Here is a 19,269-nt window from a genome sequence, read left to right on the forward strand (position 1 = left end):
TGTAAACATGATCGTTACTGAAATACGGATTTGAACGAAAGTTAGTACACAAACAAATGAAATAAACCATATTAAAGATCAACATGCCCAAAAATTATATATAAGTTCACTTTAATTTTCTGGAACCTTTTTGATGTCCATAGCAGAAAAGAAAACATAGCTATAAATTTATTTTTTTAACCATTTTTCCTTTAATTTATCACCTTGATTTATTTCACAAACAAAAAAAATCATGCAAAAAGGTTAAAGATCATATATCAATTCAATTGATTTGTATTCTTTTTTTTTTTGTTTGTTACTTCATAACTCCGTCAATTTTAAATGGATGTGAAAAATTATTACAGAATGATCTCACAGATATTCTATCAAAATCATTAAAAAATTTAAAAATTATTTAAAAAAAAAGTAATTTAGTTTTTAGGTCAAAATAACTAGTCGTTCGTCACAATTGAAATAAGTTTTTTTTTTTTGTAAGACAATTTTTATTATTATCATAATTAACATAAGAAAAACAAGGGGATTAGTTTAATATAGATTATTATAATTATTTTACTCTGTCGTGATTACTTAATTACCTTATAAAACAGTAGGCACGTTATAGATACCGTATTATGACGTGCAATAATTGTTTATTCAATTGGCAAACAGATAAATAGTTCATGCAAACGTGTGTCAATGATTCAAAATGACATATATTCATTTACATAAGCACATAATTCATTTACTGTCTATGATTACTCCTCTCGATGCAAAGAGTGAAAAAAAAAGTTCACCCATTTATTTTCCTGTACAATCTTTGTTGGCTTTTTTTTGTTTCTACTGAATATTCAACTACCTATCCTCTCATTTCTGTTAGCGATATTATAAGAAAACCAAATGTACTTTATCTATAGCGACTTATTCATCTATAAACTTGAAATTCTGTTTATTTATCTGATATTTTTAACCCGTACTTGATGTATTTTCTGTTACAGAGTATTTGTGTTCACTTTTTTTGTTTCAGTTAAATCTTTTTATATTATTTTTTGTTAAATATTTTTGTGATTCATCAATTTCTTTCAGTGGATGTAATAAATAAATAAATAACGATTCGTCAATTTGTTTCAATTACAATTCTGTATAATCAACTAATTATGTTATTTGTTTCTGACATGATTAATCAAATTTAAATACAAATAATCACGCATTACAATATTAAACTGATATGACAGCCGGACTATTGGACCTTATTGGAAAATATAAAAAAGAGCCCCGAAATTAATAAAAATCAGAGTACAAAACTTTTTATAAATATATTTTATTAGATAGATAACACTGTCAATACTGGATTGATGTTATTCAATATGTTTACGTTGTATTTTTTATTAAATCACTGTTAAGTATAGAGGTAATATAATTATCTTATTCATAACTAGCTATTTCCCCCGAGTTGGCCCGTATGAGTCCTATAAATAAATGCGAATGTTTGTAACGATAGATGGATGAATGTTTGTTACTCTTTTGCACAGAAACTACTGAACGGTCTTGTATGAAAATATAAAAACAGGCAGTTTATATCCTAATTTAGTACAAAAGATACTTTGTGTGCTCATTAACGAGGACAAAACCGCGGAATATAGCTAGTCAGTATATTAATTATACTATGTATTTCGCATTTATAATAGTAATAGGATTAGTAAAATAGAATATATCCCTGTTCTTTATGCGCTTTTTTTATACACGCCTATATAAAGAAGGATCTCCATTCTATTGTACTACTACTATGTACTACTAGATATGACAAAGAAACTGACGATCTACTATAGCGACGACAGCAAGCGGTAAGCGTCGCAAATCATGACATAATTCTTAGTCTACTTAATATTATATGCGTGTATTATTTTTATTTATTCGTTTTTTTTATACAACTTAGAATGGCAAACAAGCTGACGGCTCGCCTGTTGGAAAATGGTAACCGTCGCCTATAAACATGAGCAGTAGTATAGGCATAACAGAGTATACTGTTTCGCTCATAATACCCCCCATTGCCATTCTTGAGGACTCAGGTGTTATTCCTCTGTACCCTGTAAATTCACGCCATATCCCACCCTTCAAACCGAAACACAGCCATGCAAACACAACTGCTTTACGGTTGAAACACGAATGGGACAGAGGTACCCAAGCAAACGACTTTTGTACAAAATCTCACTATGGTAAATTTTATGTGATAGATTCACGTTGAAATCATAATTTGCTTATTTCTCAATCTCTCACATCACACACACAAACATTCAGCGGCTTCTCTACTTCACGGATTATACGCAAGCGTATGCCTCACCTGTGAGTCCAACCTTCTTGCGGCATACTGCGCACCGGTTCTTTTTCTTCTTGTCCTTGCCAGGGTCCTTGTCGTCAGCGTCGGTGTCTGAGGTGCCGGTGCTCGCGCCACTGGTGCCCGCTCCGCTCTCCTCCTCCAATTTCTGCAATAACCAACGACAGCATCGTAAGTACAAGAGTTAATTCGCACATCAATGAATTATATCTATTTTTGCAATGGCCCATAAAGTTTTATAAGCATATTCAGTTTCAAAATCGTAAAATAACACAAAAACATCCAAATATAATTTAATCCAAATTAATCACGTTTCTTAATTGAGTAAAAATATGAACCTCCATTCGAATTCCTTTACAAAACACTTTAAAAAACATTAAAAACGTATGACAGAAATCATACCTTCCAAAGGGAATTATAATGCTTGCATTGCTCTAACTTCACAGTAGGATCAGGTAAGGCGAAAATACCCAGCCAATATTCAAACAAAATACGTTATGGCCTCTCTTAAAAGATAATTTAGTCAAGACAAAAAATACAATCTCTGTCAGCAGAATATTCTCATAACAAATACATTTACATTGTCACATTTATAACTAACATTTAGTATCCATATTAGAAATAAAAAAAAACTTTCTTTACAACGTTTTTAAGAACATATTTATTTCGAAAGACTTAATAGATACTCTTGTAGAGTCAAGGTTAATGAACGCCATGGTAGCGTTAATAAAACCTAATTTTATTACGAAACTAGTTCCTACATCATGAAACTAATTTCCTGAATTTAATTAAATTAAATCAATTAGATGAAACTAATTTTATTAGTCTGCAACGCGTAAAACTGGCATGGTGTTAGTTTCTTATTAGCTATATAATTATAATACACCTACCCAACACGCAGGCATTCGGTAGCAATAATTTTAAACCACGTTTATATGATGAGTTAAAGAAACAAAATATCATAGTTATTATTCAAATTTTGTATTACCGATCTTTGAAATGATAGTTTATTCTAATTCCGGATAATATTTGAATTATTAATCTATAAGATATAACGATAAATAAGCAAGATATTCAAACAAACAATTGTTCATGTGAATATCAAGATACGAAACATGTTATTCCAAACAAACTTCAGAAACAAGTCAAATTATTGATAGTGACGCGATAATAAATATGGAGAAAAACACTTATTCGCCAGGTAATCGATAAAAAACGAAAGTTATTTTCCATACCTACCTGCCTACCTGAACATAAGAATAACATCAGAGAACACTGTGTCATTCATAGCACCTTATGCATTGCTATCATTTAGAACTAAATATTACGTCCCTTAGGATTACTCCTCATACCAAAGTATATATTTATTCTATTAATTTCTATACACAATGACACATAGTACACACATTACATTACATTATCAATATTGCCGCCCAGTGAAGCTATCTATATCTAGGATTATGTAAACCTAGATACCGTTCCGATCAGTTGAATACGCTCAATGCGGTCGTCATCTAATTTAACACAAAAATATATTACAATGCTTATTATATTGCTACCTACCTGCCTATTAGACTGCAGTTATCAATGACTACTTTTTCTAATATTTGAGACAAATTAAAAAATATTTAAGAACAGTTAATGACGACATCAGCCGTTATTGTCCAAGGCTGAACATAGGACTCTCCCTATTAGGGGGTTTTGCCAACAGTAGTAATAACAGACGAGTTGACAACCGCAGTTAGGCTTTATTGATGTTTTAAGAGAGACGCTGTCCAACGCTCTACCAATTAATCCCCTCAATCGCCCCTTACGAAAACCAAGAGAAAGGAAGGAGTGGCCCATTCTATGCCATAACCACACGGCAAAGCAATTTCTTATAGTTCATATGAAAAAATAAATAAATAAACACGATAAGACACAAGAAAGAAAGAAATAAACACATTTCTCACGTTACGCAGATCAATATCGATTACTAATAACGGTAGTGAGAAAACCGGTTTCCAAAGGACGTGCATATAAAATCAATGTAGACAATGAAAGCGAATCCGCATCAAGTCAAGCCTGATTCACTCCTTAGTTTAGGAAGCCAATAGATTTATCAACATTACTGTTGACATAAACGTTGATAAATACATAGACTTTGTTCTTAATAGTTTGTAGGATACTAGAGTTTGCTAAGAATACAAGTGCCTTCTCCAAAAGCAACAAGTCTTATGTCTAGTTAGTATCATTATCTAATCCGTGAAAAAATTAATTAAGCCAGAAACAACGTACAAATTATAATACCTAATCGTTCCCCGAAACGATTATCAAATGTAGACAAAACAACAATAATAAATGAGTCGCACTCATAACATAAAACAAACCCGCTTAAGAGATCTTTTGCCGTCGTCTGTTTCAATAAGACGCTCATTCTTTTCAAGCCTCGGCGAAGTTTTCGACTTGGCATCCTTATTAGACGCAGTAGCAGGCTCGTCGTAAATCTCGTTGCGGTTTTCACGTATCTCGACTTTTTTCACTTTTACCTCCTCAGAAGGACGAGTGAAATTGAAATCTTTTGGTATTTCCTTCTCTTCTATATTCTTCTGTCCTAAATGACTATATTCAACTTTCTCGTTCGTACCATCTGGCGTGGGTAATGGCGTACTATCATTTATTTCAATGGATAAATGCTTATTTTCAAAACTCTTGGATCGTGATATATTAATACCCGATTCTAAAGGAGAATTTTGACTATTGTTGCTAGACTTGCTATTGCGCCGTATTGCTTTCTTGAATATCCTCTTTCCTTTCGATTCTTTTTTACTAGGGTCATTTTCCATCATTAGAAGTTTATTTTAGATTGGACATTTTGACTGGAATCAAAGCAATAGTGCTAAACGTTGCGTCCCAAGGAACACATAACTGGATACATTCATAGCATCTTTTTACTTTGTAGCTATATAATTTTGGTGAGTCTATTAAGCTAAAATGTCTAAAAGAAATGTGACTAAAGTTTTTTAAGCAAATTTTTGTCATTTTATAAGAATAAAATAATACTTAGAAACAACTAGAGTAACAGTTCCATTTTTAACAGAATTGGAGCAGATGCTATCAATATATCGTCCATTAAGTTTCGCACTACATAAAGATCCTACAGAAAGCATTTTCTAATTGATGACAGATGCAAATTATAAAACTGTTCTTTATTTACCACACTTCAAGATATAAAAGAGCCCCCATTTCAAGTTTGTAGATTTGGGGGAAAAAGTATCAAAAAGGTAATGTAATAAACATAATGGAACCACAAATATTGTTGCAGAGCTGAACTATGATTTTAATATTGAAAATATAACTATAAAAGTCAAATTCGTTTTCCTGTTGTGTATAAAATGTCTATTTGACAACAAATTCTTATTTTAAAAAGTCATTACTTGTTGCTACTAGTAGGAATCAGAAAAAGTTCGTATTTATGATACACCATTATGGCAAGAAATAAGAAATTAAAATTGAGCATTAAATGCGTAATTAATATGCGTGTATTAAGTATCTATTATATAAGAAATCACAATATTGTTAATACTTTTCTTGGACAGTACGCTTGAAGCATTAACTGGATCTATTTATCCACATATACTTCACTAAACGTTTCTATCTAAAGACATACACTGGATTAATTCAACCGCTTATCTGTTCTAGTTTTAGTTAGCGTACATTCATTGTGAACTTTGTCACTTGATAATTTATATACTATTGCGAAGTACGAGATATTATAAGCTAGCTATAAATTAGATTAAGGAATTTTTGAATATTTTATAGATTTAAAACTAGCGATCAGGTAGATAAATAGACTATATTGTTTTCTCCAAAAGGCGATTTTAAAATGCCAGAAATAAAAATTACAAGACATACTCGTATGAAATCTTTGGATACAGAAGAGTAACGTGATGTGAAGCACGATATCTGCGTATGAATATACATTCATACGTACCTACTTATAAGAGTAATAATAAAATCCAAATACTACGAAATCTTCCATAATATTTACGATGTTATAAACTTATTCATTAATGAAGCCAAAGGTTATCCGGTATAGCTAGACGATACCGCCAAAAGGTTAGGCGAATCGCTGCGATCTATTCCTCTATAACAATTATCAAGTAACCAACGACTCTGAAAATGAGAATCTAATATAAATAATTACAAAATAATTAAAATTCCTTATTTGGCAATACTTGTCTACGTTAAAATTGAGCGCATTATAGACAATCCCAATAAATCAATATTTATATGCAATTATTTAGATTTTTAAGACGTGAAGTTACGGACTAGCTTAAGATTGACCAGAGGGAGACTTTGTACAAAAGTCGATTGCTTGGGTACCTCTGTCCCATTCGTGTTTCAACCGTGAAGCAGTTGTGTTGGCATGACTGTGTTTCGGTTTGAAGGGTGGGATATGGCGTGAATTTACTGGGTACAGAGGAATAACACCTGAGTCCTCAGGAAACGCATGGGAAGTATCATGGGCGAAACAATATACTCTGTTATGTCCATGGTACTGCTCATGTCTATAGGCAACGGTTACCACTTTCCATCAGGTGGGCCGTCAGCTTGTTTGCCATTCTAAGTTGCATAAAAAAAAAAAAAAAAAAAAAAAAAAAAAAAAAAAAAAAAAACCTTTTACGACTCTATCATGACTTGACTTCTGTATATTTATAAAACAACAAACTAGTGTAAACATGTCTATAAATAATTTAATATATATGAGTATTAATTTCTTGTGAATACGCGGAATTTGGATATAATGAATCACCTATTCAATCTTTCTATCGTTCAATACAGATTACATACATCTTTTCCGTTATAAAAAGAAATCCACAATTTCGTTTCCACTTTCAGTTTCGATTTCATTAAATTTAATGTAATAATACTACAGCATACATTTCGCTTTATCTACTTCTTACCTGCGACGCCTGTAATCATTTCACTGATTTACTTTTCCCCGTGACTATAAAACCTGATAAGATGCAACTAAGACTATTAACGTCTGCAAATAAGAACTAAATTACGTATAATCGCAAACCATAACTCAATATTAAAATATTAAAGAAAAATACTTTGCTATGCCAACTTTTGTTCTGCGAGATAACTTTACCAAAACGTAGAAGAAACCAATGTTGTGGCAAGTTATTTTTGCTCTTAATCCATACAGATACGCTTGTGCTAGTACTGTACGATAAAATACGAGTAATATCTGTTGAGTTAATAGTTCCAGTGGAAACAACACTTGAAGTCTGTTAGCTATTAACCGTGTACAGCATGTACGTCATCTGAACCGCCTACAATGGTTACCGTATAGAAACGTAAGGCGTATTTGTGAACAAATAATGAACTTAATTTCAAGCATTACTTACCTGTATACATAGAATTATCGTACGCCTACATACAAGTAATGAGGCCAATAGACAGAATGTGAGATCATTGTGATCATAAATTATATTCCAAATTCGAATTGGGCCAATAGAGCTATATGGACCAAGCCACATAAAATATTCAGCGATAGGAAATTCAGAATACAATAAACAATTCCATTCGCGGTGAACACTATGTAAGACTAGTAAAAACCGGTAATAAAGTAGAACAATAATGTGTTCTCTATTTAATACTCACGACTACAATAAAACCAAGTGTATTTCATAGTCAAATATGTAAATGTACATAATTTATAGGTAAACATAATGTGTGCACAGTTTAGCGGAATTCTCAATGTCGTCGACAGCGAGGTTACGTACGTATCGAGACTTTTCCGAGTGTATAAAACATCTAATGAACATAAGCATCTATAATAAATACATTAAAATATCTCTTTATAAAAGCATGGAGAAGGAAAAATACTTCATGTAAATTACATACATGAATTAATTACTTAATTCCGCTTCTACTTTTAGAAAAATAATGTTATTTGGATATTACGTTAGAAAACAGTCGAAGATATAATACTGACGCCATTGATAATTTCCCAATCGACTAAAATTACTCAACCGAGTCAGTGCGAGCGGTTACATGGACTAAAACATTAAAACCAGTTCGCTAGCATGGAACTGTGATGACACTACTTTCATCACCTCCGTTTTTAATAGAGGTGATAAAGGTAGTGAAATAATAATTAGAACAGTGACGAATTAAAATGGTTAGTATAAAACCAAATTGTCTAGACTATTAGTGACATCATTGTTCATGTCAATCTATTAATATTATATTTAGTTAATTTGATTTATGATACCCAAATTACATTTAAATGTACTACAAAACCAAATAGACATGACACATTTAGTTAATGATAAAGTTAAATGTATAAAGCCGATTTGGAATATTACAGAGAATCACCAGTAACGACATACCATATAAAGAATTTAGTTGGGATCCATCAGAATTGCGATCAATCCAGTAAACACCACAGACATAGATCAAGACAGATGGCGCTTCTACTTACTGTACAAAAGTTATTGATAACAAACTCACTAATTCACTTTGTGAAAATGTAATGCTGTTTTTGTCAATCCCTTCACGCAACATCACCTTTATCGTGATCAAGGAGTTAGAACTTTAAAGTGTGTAACATCTATTTAAATCCATGTCTGTGGTATAATCCCTGATTAAGTGACTCGTGATATATTAACAGTAAGACAAGAGAAATACGGCCTCACGTCTGTATGTGTTTGCTGTGCGGGCAGCGTCGGCACGGTGGGCGCGGCGGCCGCCAGCGGCGTCGGCGCGGCCGGCACGAACGGCGCTGACACCGGCGACGGCGTCGTCGCTGGTGGCTGCTGTTTCTTCTTCAGCGCCTCCTGAAAAATATACATTTTATATTATAGTAAAAACCAAAAATATATCAGTCATTTGCGGGATTTTTTTTATTTTTTTTTTTTATTATCTTAGTAGTTTGTATTCAGACAAATTCAAACTTTTTAAAAAAAGCAACATCTGAATTTCTTGCCCCTTTTTCTTGGCTAAAATTGCATTCCGAATGGGCGGTAATAAAAAAAATTACTATTCAAAAATGTAAATTTACTTGAATAAAAACATTTCTTTCTTTTATCGATTTCAAAGGAGATCAAATTGACTGTATTTTTTAAACTGCGTCGTTTTTATAATTTCCTTTGTTTGAAACATCTGAACCGAATTATAAAAATTAACATCTGATTAATAAGAAACTTCAAACAGAAGGAGATTCACATTCTCGGGTATTTTCATTTGTCTTCACCAATTCTGATAATATTTTGCAATCTATAAGTCGCATCGATCTCATATTTATCAAATTAAGTAGCAATTTATACAGAGCAAAATCCATTATTGAACAAATAAGCATACATATTTATTTATTTGTGTCTTCTTAGAACTACACGCACTTAGTCGGAACTTCTGTTATCGGTGAATGACAGTCATTAAAAGAAACATGTCTCGTAAAAGTATGGTATAGGCTACAAACCGTAAAGGTCACGACGGCTATTTTACGTTATACATTTAAAATATAAACCTCTATGTACCACTCAACTAAGATAGTGGACCAGAGTATTACGCTTAACAGACAAAAATTCTTTATACAAGATAAATAAAATACATTCTAACAATCGTCATTAATGAATATAAAAAAAATGAGCAGTTAGATTAAAACCTTGGAAAATTGTATGTAACATGTAGGTACACCTTTTTATCCATGTAGAGATTGTTAATATCCAATATCTATATATTGAGTTTTTCTGGTCTTTGATGACCACCCATTACGATATCGCCCATACCAGTCGGATATCTATATTCATTACGAGCGGGTTCTTCTTATCTATTATATCTTAGGTAACCAAGATGTAATATATGTTATTGGACCAATATATATATATATATATATATATATATATATATATATATATATATATATATATATATATATATATATATATATATATATATATATATATATATATATATATATATTTTTTTATATCCTAGTCTAAATATATATATATCAGCCTTAAAAAAATAGTCATAGACGTAATTATATAATGAGAACCTGACCTTCAATTTTAATCAATTACCAAAGATAACAAATATGAGTTTCTAAACGAAAGCAACAAAATCAGGAAGTGTGACTTTGAGTTATTAAACGATCCTAATTAACGTCATTACCCCAAATAACGTTTATGTACCACCACGTTTAAATTTGTGTCGAAATTATTTTGATTTTTATCACAGAACAAAGCAAAATTTCAAGAAAAATATTGTCAAATTCAAATATATTTTGAATTGCCTTTTTTTATACGCAGTGTACATTGACTCCATACAATCTTGAAACATCTCTTTTCCTTGAATATAAATAAAGTCCTTATAATAGTTATTATTAATTATTGTCTACATTAACTTATCAAAGAGGAAGAATTTATCATTTTTATAGCCATTTAAAGTAATCATTTTCATTAAACAAGTAGACCGCGACTTCTTTCAAGAACTTTAAATGACGAAACTCGTTCATTTCTCAAGATAGAAAACATCCATTTTGTTGACCCGCAATATAAATTATACGCAATCAAAAACGCTACTCGTGGCGTCGTAGTCCTGCGTTGAATAAAATTACCGAATAATAAATTCTAGTAGGACAGCAACTGTTTAAAAGTTCCATGAAAAAAAAATGAACTACCGCTACGGCACCTGCAGGTACTCGTATATCTACTTACATTTGATACCGTTATCCATATCATATAATATATGATACGGATATCTCTTACCATCATCATCTTTATATTTTTGTCATGGAATATAATTTTAGAGTTTATTCCTCAGAAAAAAAAAAATACTTATAAAAATACAGCCACAATACGAACCCAGCTGTTTTTTTTAATCAATTGAATAAAATGTATTTTATACATATTTTATGAGTAAACAAAATTAATCGATTCACACATATAATAGACACCAGCTCCTCAGAGCAGAGTTCCATATTATTTTAATTTTATTTTATTCTAAATACCTATGTGTAAATTTAAGTTGTTTGCGAGGAAACATAAATAAATATATTATTATTATTATATACCTAATACTACTCAACAATTTCATGTGACGCAATTACACGTGTCGTTACTACAAAACGACATTTATTTTTGTTATTTACGTATAACATTTTACAAATAAATAGAGAAATCCGAATTACGCAGCACGTGTTTTAAATAAAAACGCGAAATATTTCTCACTACAACATAAAAATTATTTACGATTCACCCCAATACAACAATGTCGAATAAACCCACTAGACGAGTGGCAAACGATTCTATCTATCGATAGAATCGTTACCACTAACGTAATCGCAGTCGAGTCTATAAAATAGAACGAGACAGCGATGTCCCGTATGTTTTTTCTCGTGTAAGCGCTAACCGAAATATATCTAGCAATAGATTCGTTTGGCACTTGTTTAGGGAGCAGGTCTTTTATTGCGACGCGACATGTAACTAGTAGTAAAAATATTGAAAGCCTGGTTTTTAACTCGTTATTCTTTTTTAATATAATAACTAAGTTCATTAACTGTCCCCCCCCCCCCCCCCCCATTGGGGGAAAGGGATTGTTAGTAAGGGGGTCTAACAACGTCATTACTGGCAATATACCCTATCAGGTCGATCTCCACGAGGTTACCTCTGGAAACCATCGTGGTGAATTATTGTTAAATTCATCACAAGGAGCTAACTGTTCTACTTTTATCTTCACCTTCATTTATCATCTTTCACTGGGGCTCCGCCAACGTATACCGATAGCGCAGGCGGAGTTATTATTCCATATTTACCCCCATTAAAAAAAACTATAGTTACTGGTGTGCTGTTCGTTATTTTTTGTTAAAATATATTTAATATTCATGAAAAAAAAAACGTAAAGATATAGGTGTACATTATTATCTTAAATAATATTTCCTGTCATACATGACAGAAACATATTTAAGCATTCATTCATTCATTCATTCGTATATCATATACTGACACATCATTTCAATAACTCAATTACAATGATGAGAGGTCAATGCCTTGACGCATTAAACAGGGGTGTGTTGTTAGGGCTGCTACAAACGAGCGGCATTTTGCCAACGAGTGAGGCCAACAGGTGCTGGTGACGCGCACACGACAAATGTCTACGTGTGAAGATTGTAAATGGGCCGAAAATATAATTAAAACAGTATATGTAGAAAAAAAAAGAACAAGACTATAATGTAGACGTATAATAGATAGACCAAAGACACTAATAAAGATATGGAACCTCTATTATATTTTTTCATTCGTTGGTAATCTGTATAAATGAACAATGCTTATTAATCAGAGCATTAGAGTATATAGCGGTGTACACACACATCCACTGCCCTTGAATATGACGTTTATTACGTTACGTTTTCATATTATTTGATATGATATCGTACCGTATCGGATGCTAATAACCAATATTCCAAATCCAATACCAAGTGGTACTCTTACATAATTATTCTAAATGATATCGTTTTGATTCGGCCATTTTGTCGCCACACACGCACACATTAAACTATAGAAAATATAATACACATACAGCACATACGCAAACAATTAATACATTATCATACGATAAGGCCCCACAGTCCAGCAGGGGCGTCAACCTGTGATATTGAATCTGCTAACCTAGGTAACCTATGAGATATTTCAGTTTAAAATTGTTATATTTTTTTTAATGCACAAAAACATACAGTAATAATAACAATTAGAAACAATGTAAACAAAGATGAAATTATCTCTAAAAGAATCTCTGCCAGTCAACATAATGGCATAGGAAGTAGTGAGTGGGCAGCAGTAGTGCAAAACAGAAATCTAAACAACAATAATAAGTATTTATGTAATTTACAAATAATATTGTACATGTTCAAACAAAAATCGTTCCAATAGGCGGAGAATGATGTTTTATTCGTAATTAAAACTACTACTTAGCATTCAAAATCCAAAAAAACTCCAAAAACATTCACAAATATTTACGCTCGTAATTTTAACTTCAACTTCACGTTTTATTAGACTCCGCAATCTCGAACAGAATCGTGGTAGGCTAATATCTCATAATTAGAAAATCTTATAAAGAATAACAGTATGAAAAGCAGTTATTTATAATGTACTTATATAGTCATACATTTTACTTGTTCAATATCGAATCAGAATATGACACCGTTCACATCGTATAACGAACAAGTTTACCTCGCTTCTCTAAAAACTGTATTTCCTTCCCAGATACAACATTTCCGCAGGAAAGTACAATGTTATTTTAAACACTGTCATCGATTTTGTCATTATTGTTTACTTGCTTTTATCCGCGATTTTGTCCGCGTGAGCGAGACATGTTTACTGTCCGGGATAAAACAGTAGCCTTTATCCTTCTAGATATCATATAGTACGTATATATTAAATTTCATAGTAATTGGTTAAAACGCTAAGGTACTATAAGGTATCAAACAAACAAACCCACTTACGCATTTATTTATAATATTAGTAAGAATACGATTTCGTTGAAAATAAAAATTTAAAATAAATATTGCGTGTCGAAATGTCGAAATAAAATGTTGCAATATGATAGATTTTTAGTATATACATTTATCATCACTATCGCCTTTCCTTATCAGAATCAATGTCGGATCAGCTCGTTATGTGTACTTTTAAAATCATACGAATATGTCTCGCTATTTCGCACGTCTTTTTCTCCGTTATTCATGAAATAAATAATTGTTGGGAGCGTTGTGGTGTCATGACTTTGTATTAATAACCCAAAAGAAGAAGACCAATACAATCACAAGACGTGAATTCATACCGTGTACTTTTTTTGTATTTTATTATGGTCCAGTCAGTCTCTGGCGATAGGTAAACACCATTAACAAATCAAATTAGTGCTATATTGAATTCCAATACCAATACAGATACAATTACTTTTAGAAAAGATGAAAAAATATACAATTGTCGATTATATAGTCCTTTTTGAGTGTTCGAAATTCGTGTGTAGATCTACAAAAGAATGTTTGTAGATTCATGAACATAATGACACGAAAAATAACAATAGTTATGAAGCCGAGATATGACGGCAACGGTTATCAACGTTTTGAAGTTAAACTAATGATGATTGAGTGAAGGATTAGGATCATAATAACCGAGTAACTGAACACACAATATAAATTTTATGACTAAATATATTTATAATCATATATTACCTATACATTCATATAAAAGACTCGATTTTTCCTAGATCTCCTTCATAGGGTGTAAATCAACTGAATGACAATTCGTACGTTTCTCTACCGTGAAATTTTTGCCGATCTAATTCGATAAGACATCCGGGGAACCACGAACAAAAAAATCAAGAAAATCCCGCTCAAATGTCAAGACAATGTTGATTGTTTTTTTCGATGTTCGGGGGATTGTCCATCAAGAATTCGTCCCTCCAGGCCAGACAGTTGATGGAAAATTCTACGTCGATGTGCTCAGACATCCAGAATTGGCGCGAGAGGGGCGTTGGATTCTTCACCACGACAATGCCCCTGCCCACCTCTCTTGTTGTCCGTGAGTTTTTGAGTAAAAATTCCATTACGGTGACCGGAACTGCCCACACTCTCTTGTTGTCCGTGAGTTTTTGTTGGATTCTTCACCACGACAATGCCCCTGCCCACACCTCTCTTGTTGTCGAACACCCCCTATTCGCCGGATTTGGCCCCGTGTGACTTCTTCTTGTTCCCAAAAACCAAATTGGTACTTCGGGGGCGGCATTTGGGGGACATAAATGAGGCACATGTGTTTTCGACGCTCCACGGTGACGCACACAACGCAGAGAATTTGCTTTGAACGTCAGAACTCGTGACCCTCAAATTGATGCGACGTACGTTTTTTTATTAGCTTAAAGTACAAAAGTACAGGAAAGTTCTATCGCGTACTCGACACAGGCGCACCTATGTATCTCGAGAAATAGATCGATAACGTTTGAAAAAAATTGTAATAAATCATTACAAAGTGTTCCATAAAAAAAGAAAACTTCAATTGTAAAAACTCAGTTATTTTGATTTGTAAACTAAACTACGGGACCGATTTTGATAAAATTTCTATAGGACCGACTGTAAGTATATTCTTTTAGATAAAAAATATTTTTCCAAATCGGTTTAAAACTGATGGAGTTATACAAACCTAAAAAAAAATATATAGCCGAATTGAGTACCTCCTTCTTTTTGAAGCCGGTTGATAAAGACGAGACTTCAAAAAGGAAGACGAAAAATAACTCCTTTTTTTTTTTATAATACTTAGAATAACAAACAAGCTAATGGCTTACGTGATGAAAAGCGGCAAGGGTCACTTATATACATGGAGAATATCACGGACATCACAGTATGCATACTGTATAGTATAATAAATATAGACAAATTCAAAACCTTCCTCCTTTCAGGAGTCGTGAATAATAATTGTGTGATACATTCGCTACTTTAAATTCATTTTGATTATTAATATTATTCGAAAATAAACAAATTTTTTTTTTCAATTAATACGAGATTAACAGGCGGCAAATACCTTTAACGACCCTAAGGTATTAGAAATTATAGTGAAGAGCATACTTTTTAAACTTGAAGTTGAATAACGTGTGAATAATAAAAACTACTTTCTAAAACTAAACGACATGTAACTATTTTTATGGTGACATTTTAAAACGTTACAGCGTACCTAGTCACCAAAATTATTTCCTACTTTCCGCATATTTCTAAAATTAAATCTATTTTGAATAGTCATTTCATGCTGCATCTATACTAATATTATAATGAAAGACTTATTTATTTATACTTTATTGTACACACTAATAATATATAAAAAGTATGCCAGAAGTAAGCAAAAGTACAAAGACGAGCTTAACTCTACAAGAGTTCTCTTCCAGCAAATTCAAAGTGGAGAGAAACATCAATGATTTATTGAATAGATAAACTCAAAAATTAGTTAACCGATTTTAAAAATTCTATCGCCTATACAAAGCTACACTATAAACGAATAAAATAGGCTGTATATTATTTTTTAAAATTACAGATTCCTACAAAAATTATAATAATATAACCCAAGGTAACAAAAATTTGCTTATACAGTCATTGTTTATATATATCTAATAAGTGTATATCTAATAATTACAGTTATAAGTACCGTTTATTGTTCAAATTAGTCAATCAAAATACGGGTAAAATCGAAACATGATGACTATTTAGTTGAATAAAGACGATAATCTTTATTTAACTAAATAGTTTCATAATCATGGTTGATTATGTACATGTAAATTCCTCTTTAATTTATTCCAATTGCGACCTTTTATTTAAAAGTTACGACGGATATAAAAATGCTAAAAGTAAGAAAAATGCCGCGGTGAGTGGACAACCTTACGATTAGAAGTTTTTTTTTTTTTCTATTGGTCTAAATACTAGTTAAATTACTTTTACTACTAATTAATAAAACTACTAAAGCTTCGTATGGGATAGATAGAAAGGCAATTTATCCCATGCGAAGTTGGTACATGTCACTAGTCGGTATATAAAATATCTTCATTTATAATTAGAGATAATAATGTAGAAAACAGATACACAGCCTCAAGTGTCCCAATCATATGGCTACTTTCTGCAAATTAAGGTGAACAGTTACCTATATAAGATGCTCCAATTTTAGCTCAAGTGAATTTGTACTATGAAAGGATTGCTCTTTTTAGAAGGTTAAGAGTATCTTTTTTTACACAAACACAATCGTGAACGATTTGATACGTCGTTCTTGCGTTTCTTTCGGACCGGTTGATGTTAAATAATTAAAACACGTTAATAAGACATTTGACGTTTTGACCAAAGGAATCAACTAAGGAATCTTCTATGAAATGACATTCCGAATTTTTGGACTTTCGTGTTTTTGTTTATAACAAAATTGGCCCAATAAATGAAGCCTAACATTTTGTTCGTCATAAAACCTACCATAAAAGTTCAAAGGAACGATAATTTAACACTTTAAATATTTTAAAATGGTATGTTTTATGTATTTTTAACAACAAATTTGTATTTCTTTCAGCTTCGAAATTTCGGAAAACATTTCATAGTAGGTCCTCTGGGTTTGTATTCTAACTCTTGTTTAACGCTCATTGTATTAGCACTGCCGATTAAGATAATTAGCCGGCTTACCTTAAAGCAAACTGAGCAGAGGCCGTCTGTGGATGGGTTGCCATAAAACCCGCAGCCTGAGCGGCACAAAGCCTCCATTGGATTCGATTCACGCTCCATTGTTCGACTAAAATTTCACTTGAACGTAACAACAAGTCTAAACACTTCACTTGTAGTCAACAGTACGATTGCACTAACAGTATATTGCACTTGTTTGTCGCACACAATGTCTCACAATAATCACAGTATAATGTCCACTAAAACGTTTCAATTTAGATGCTTATCTCTGGCTTGCTGTGTCGGCGGTAAGTGGCTTTCCTTGCCAATGAGTTGAATCTATATTTTTTATGTCAGGATCGCAGAGGTCCCTGCAAATAAAACAAAATTATACACGTTACAAACAAATATTGCTATTGGTCTGATTCATTTATATCTATATACCCCAACGAAATATCTGGATGTTGAATGTCGCCTTTACCACAACGGCAATGACTACCTCATTAGATATTATAATTGTGAGCATATTCATTTTTTTTAAACAATATTATAAATCACTAATCATATCTATTACGGTTGTGGCTAGCCACGATGACGTTTTTGATATCCTTTGTATTCTGATATGTGATGTGACGTATTACAATAATATTACGGTAACTGTTTCTAATGATTACGTACTACTAATACGAAGACTTTCTTTCATATTTACGGATCTTAAAGAGCAGGCAAATGTCTAAAATCCCTTTATACTGTTGCGACAGTATAAAGGCTTATGGTATATATTAGATAAATATACGTTATTTAAATATAAGAGCACGTATGTAGGTGTACACTGTGTTATCACTTCGAATAATTTCTAATCTATAATTTATTCCATTATAATAACAAATAATTTTGATTTCTATCATTATTAGTTGTATTCTATTACTTTACACCTAAAGCCTTCCATATATATAGTGCTTATTATTTATATAAAACAATAAAAAAGCGACGAATGACGGTAAAGCACCTGCAGGAAACAATTAATATGATATAGAAAGTGGTATCTGGAAGCAGAATACGATTTCGTAGAGGCAAAACATAATATGCATAACGACAAGTTTGCGTAACAAGAGAGAGCTATACGGGCAAAAGTGGAACGCGCCCGCGAAACGGAGTACTCGTGTTGCCCCGCGCCAAGGTCGGACTCGGCCCAACGTAGCCGCTGCAATCGACTACCAACCGGAAAATGCATTTAATGTATTACAAAGTATTCACCTAACAACTATAGAATATTTTTAGTCACATAACAAATATAAATTAGATACTTGAGACGAGTTCTGAAAATCGATGACGCAAAACAGGCGAGGCCTTTAGCACTCTATTCTCACTGCCTACCGTAAGGGACTTAATCATAGATGCTATGTAGATACTTATTCAATTCGAGTGAATTGATTCAACCTTCTCTTAAAAATTATACATGTTTGTAGTAACATCAACTACCTTATATACGCATTTTCAGGATTTAAGAATAATTTAAATTAAAGGAACCGAAAAAGAACAATTTGAATGCGGGTTTAGTTTAAAAAAGTAACCATTTTAAGTTGCCGTTTACAATCCTGTTGCAACAAAGAATTCGGCAACAAAAGGACAACAGATGTTCTTTTCTGTTTCTATTCCACACATACATACAGCAGCGTATCTATCGACAATTTCATTTGCAAATTGTCTAGAGCGGCTGACTACATACAGATTAGCCAATAAATATAAAAACCGTAATCGATTGCTTGGGCTTCCATAAAATAGGGTACAA

At 32.2% G+C, this 19,269-nt stretch overlaps 2 protein-coding genes across 4 annotated transcripts in view; both read right to left on the reverse strand.

The window, feature by feature from the left end:
* Window positions 1–19,269, reverse strand: part of LOC113518768 (AN1-type zinc finger protein 6) — a 35,950-nt gene that overhangs the window by 2,609 nt on the left and 14,072 nt on the right. For all 3 annotated transcript variants that reach the window (XM_031913487.2, XM_026903749.3, XM_026903750.3), the window contains 3 exons: window positions 17,502–17,848; window positions 9,001–9,141; window positions 2,318–2,459 (listed from right to left, as the gene is read on the reverse strand). In XM_031913487.2, coding sequence (XP_031769347.1) covers window positions 2,318–2,459; window positions 9,001–9,141; window positions 17,502–17,600 — 382 coding nt within the window. In that variant the 5' untranslated portion in view covers window positions 17,601–17,848. The remainder of the gene's footprint in view (window positions 1–2,317; window positions 2,460–9,000; window positions 9,142–17,501; window positions 17,849–19,269) is intronic.
* LOC128200158 (uncharacterized) lies at window positions 2,466–6,653 on the reverse strand. The gene is made up of 2 exons (XM_052892603.1): window positions 5,508–6,653; window positions 2,466–5,169 (listed from the first exon to the last, which is right to left on the reverse strand). Exon 2 carries the CDS (start codon window positions 5,137–5,139, stop codon window positions 4,663–4,665), a length of 477 nt encoding a protein of 158 aa, XP_052748563.1. The 5' UTR covers window positions 5,140–5,169; window positions 5,508–6,653; the 3' UTR covers window positions 2,466–4,662.

Source organism: Galleria mellonella, unplaced genomic scaffold (genome assembly GCF_026898425.1).
Source record: "Galleria mellonella isolate WM207_F2 unplaced genomic scaffold, CSIRO_AGI_GalMel_v1 utg159, whole genome shotgun sequence".
Taxonomy (NCBI): domain Eukaryota; kingdom Metazoa; phylum Arthropoda; class Insecta; order Lepidoptera; family Pyralidae; genus Galleria; species Galleria mellonella.

Excerpts from the sequence above, each read along its gene's own strand:
- LOC128200158 (XM_052892603.1), bottom strand. The coding sequence starts at position 5,139 with ATGATGGAAAATGACCCTAGTAAAAAAGAATCGAAAGGAAAGAGGATA.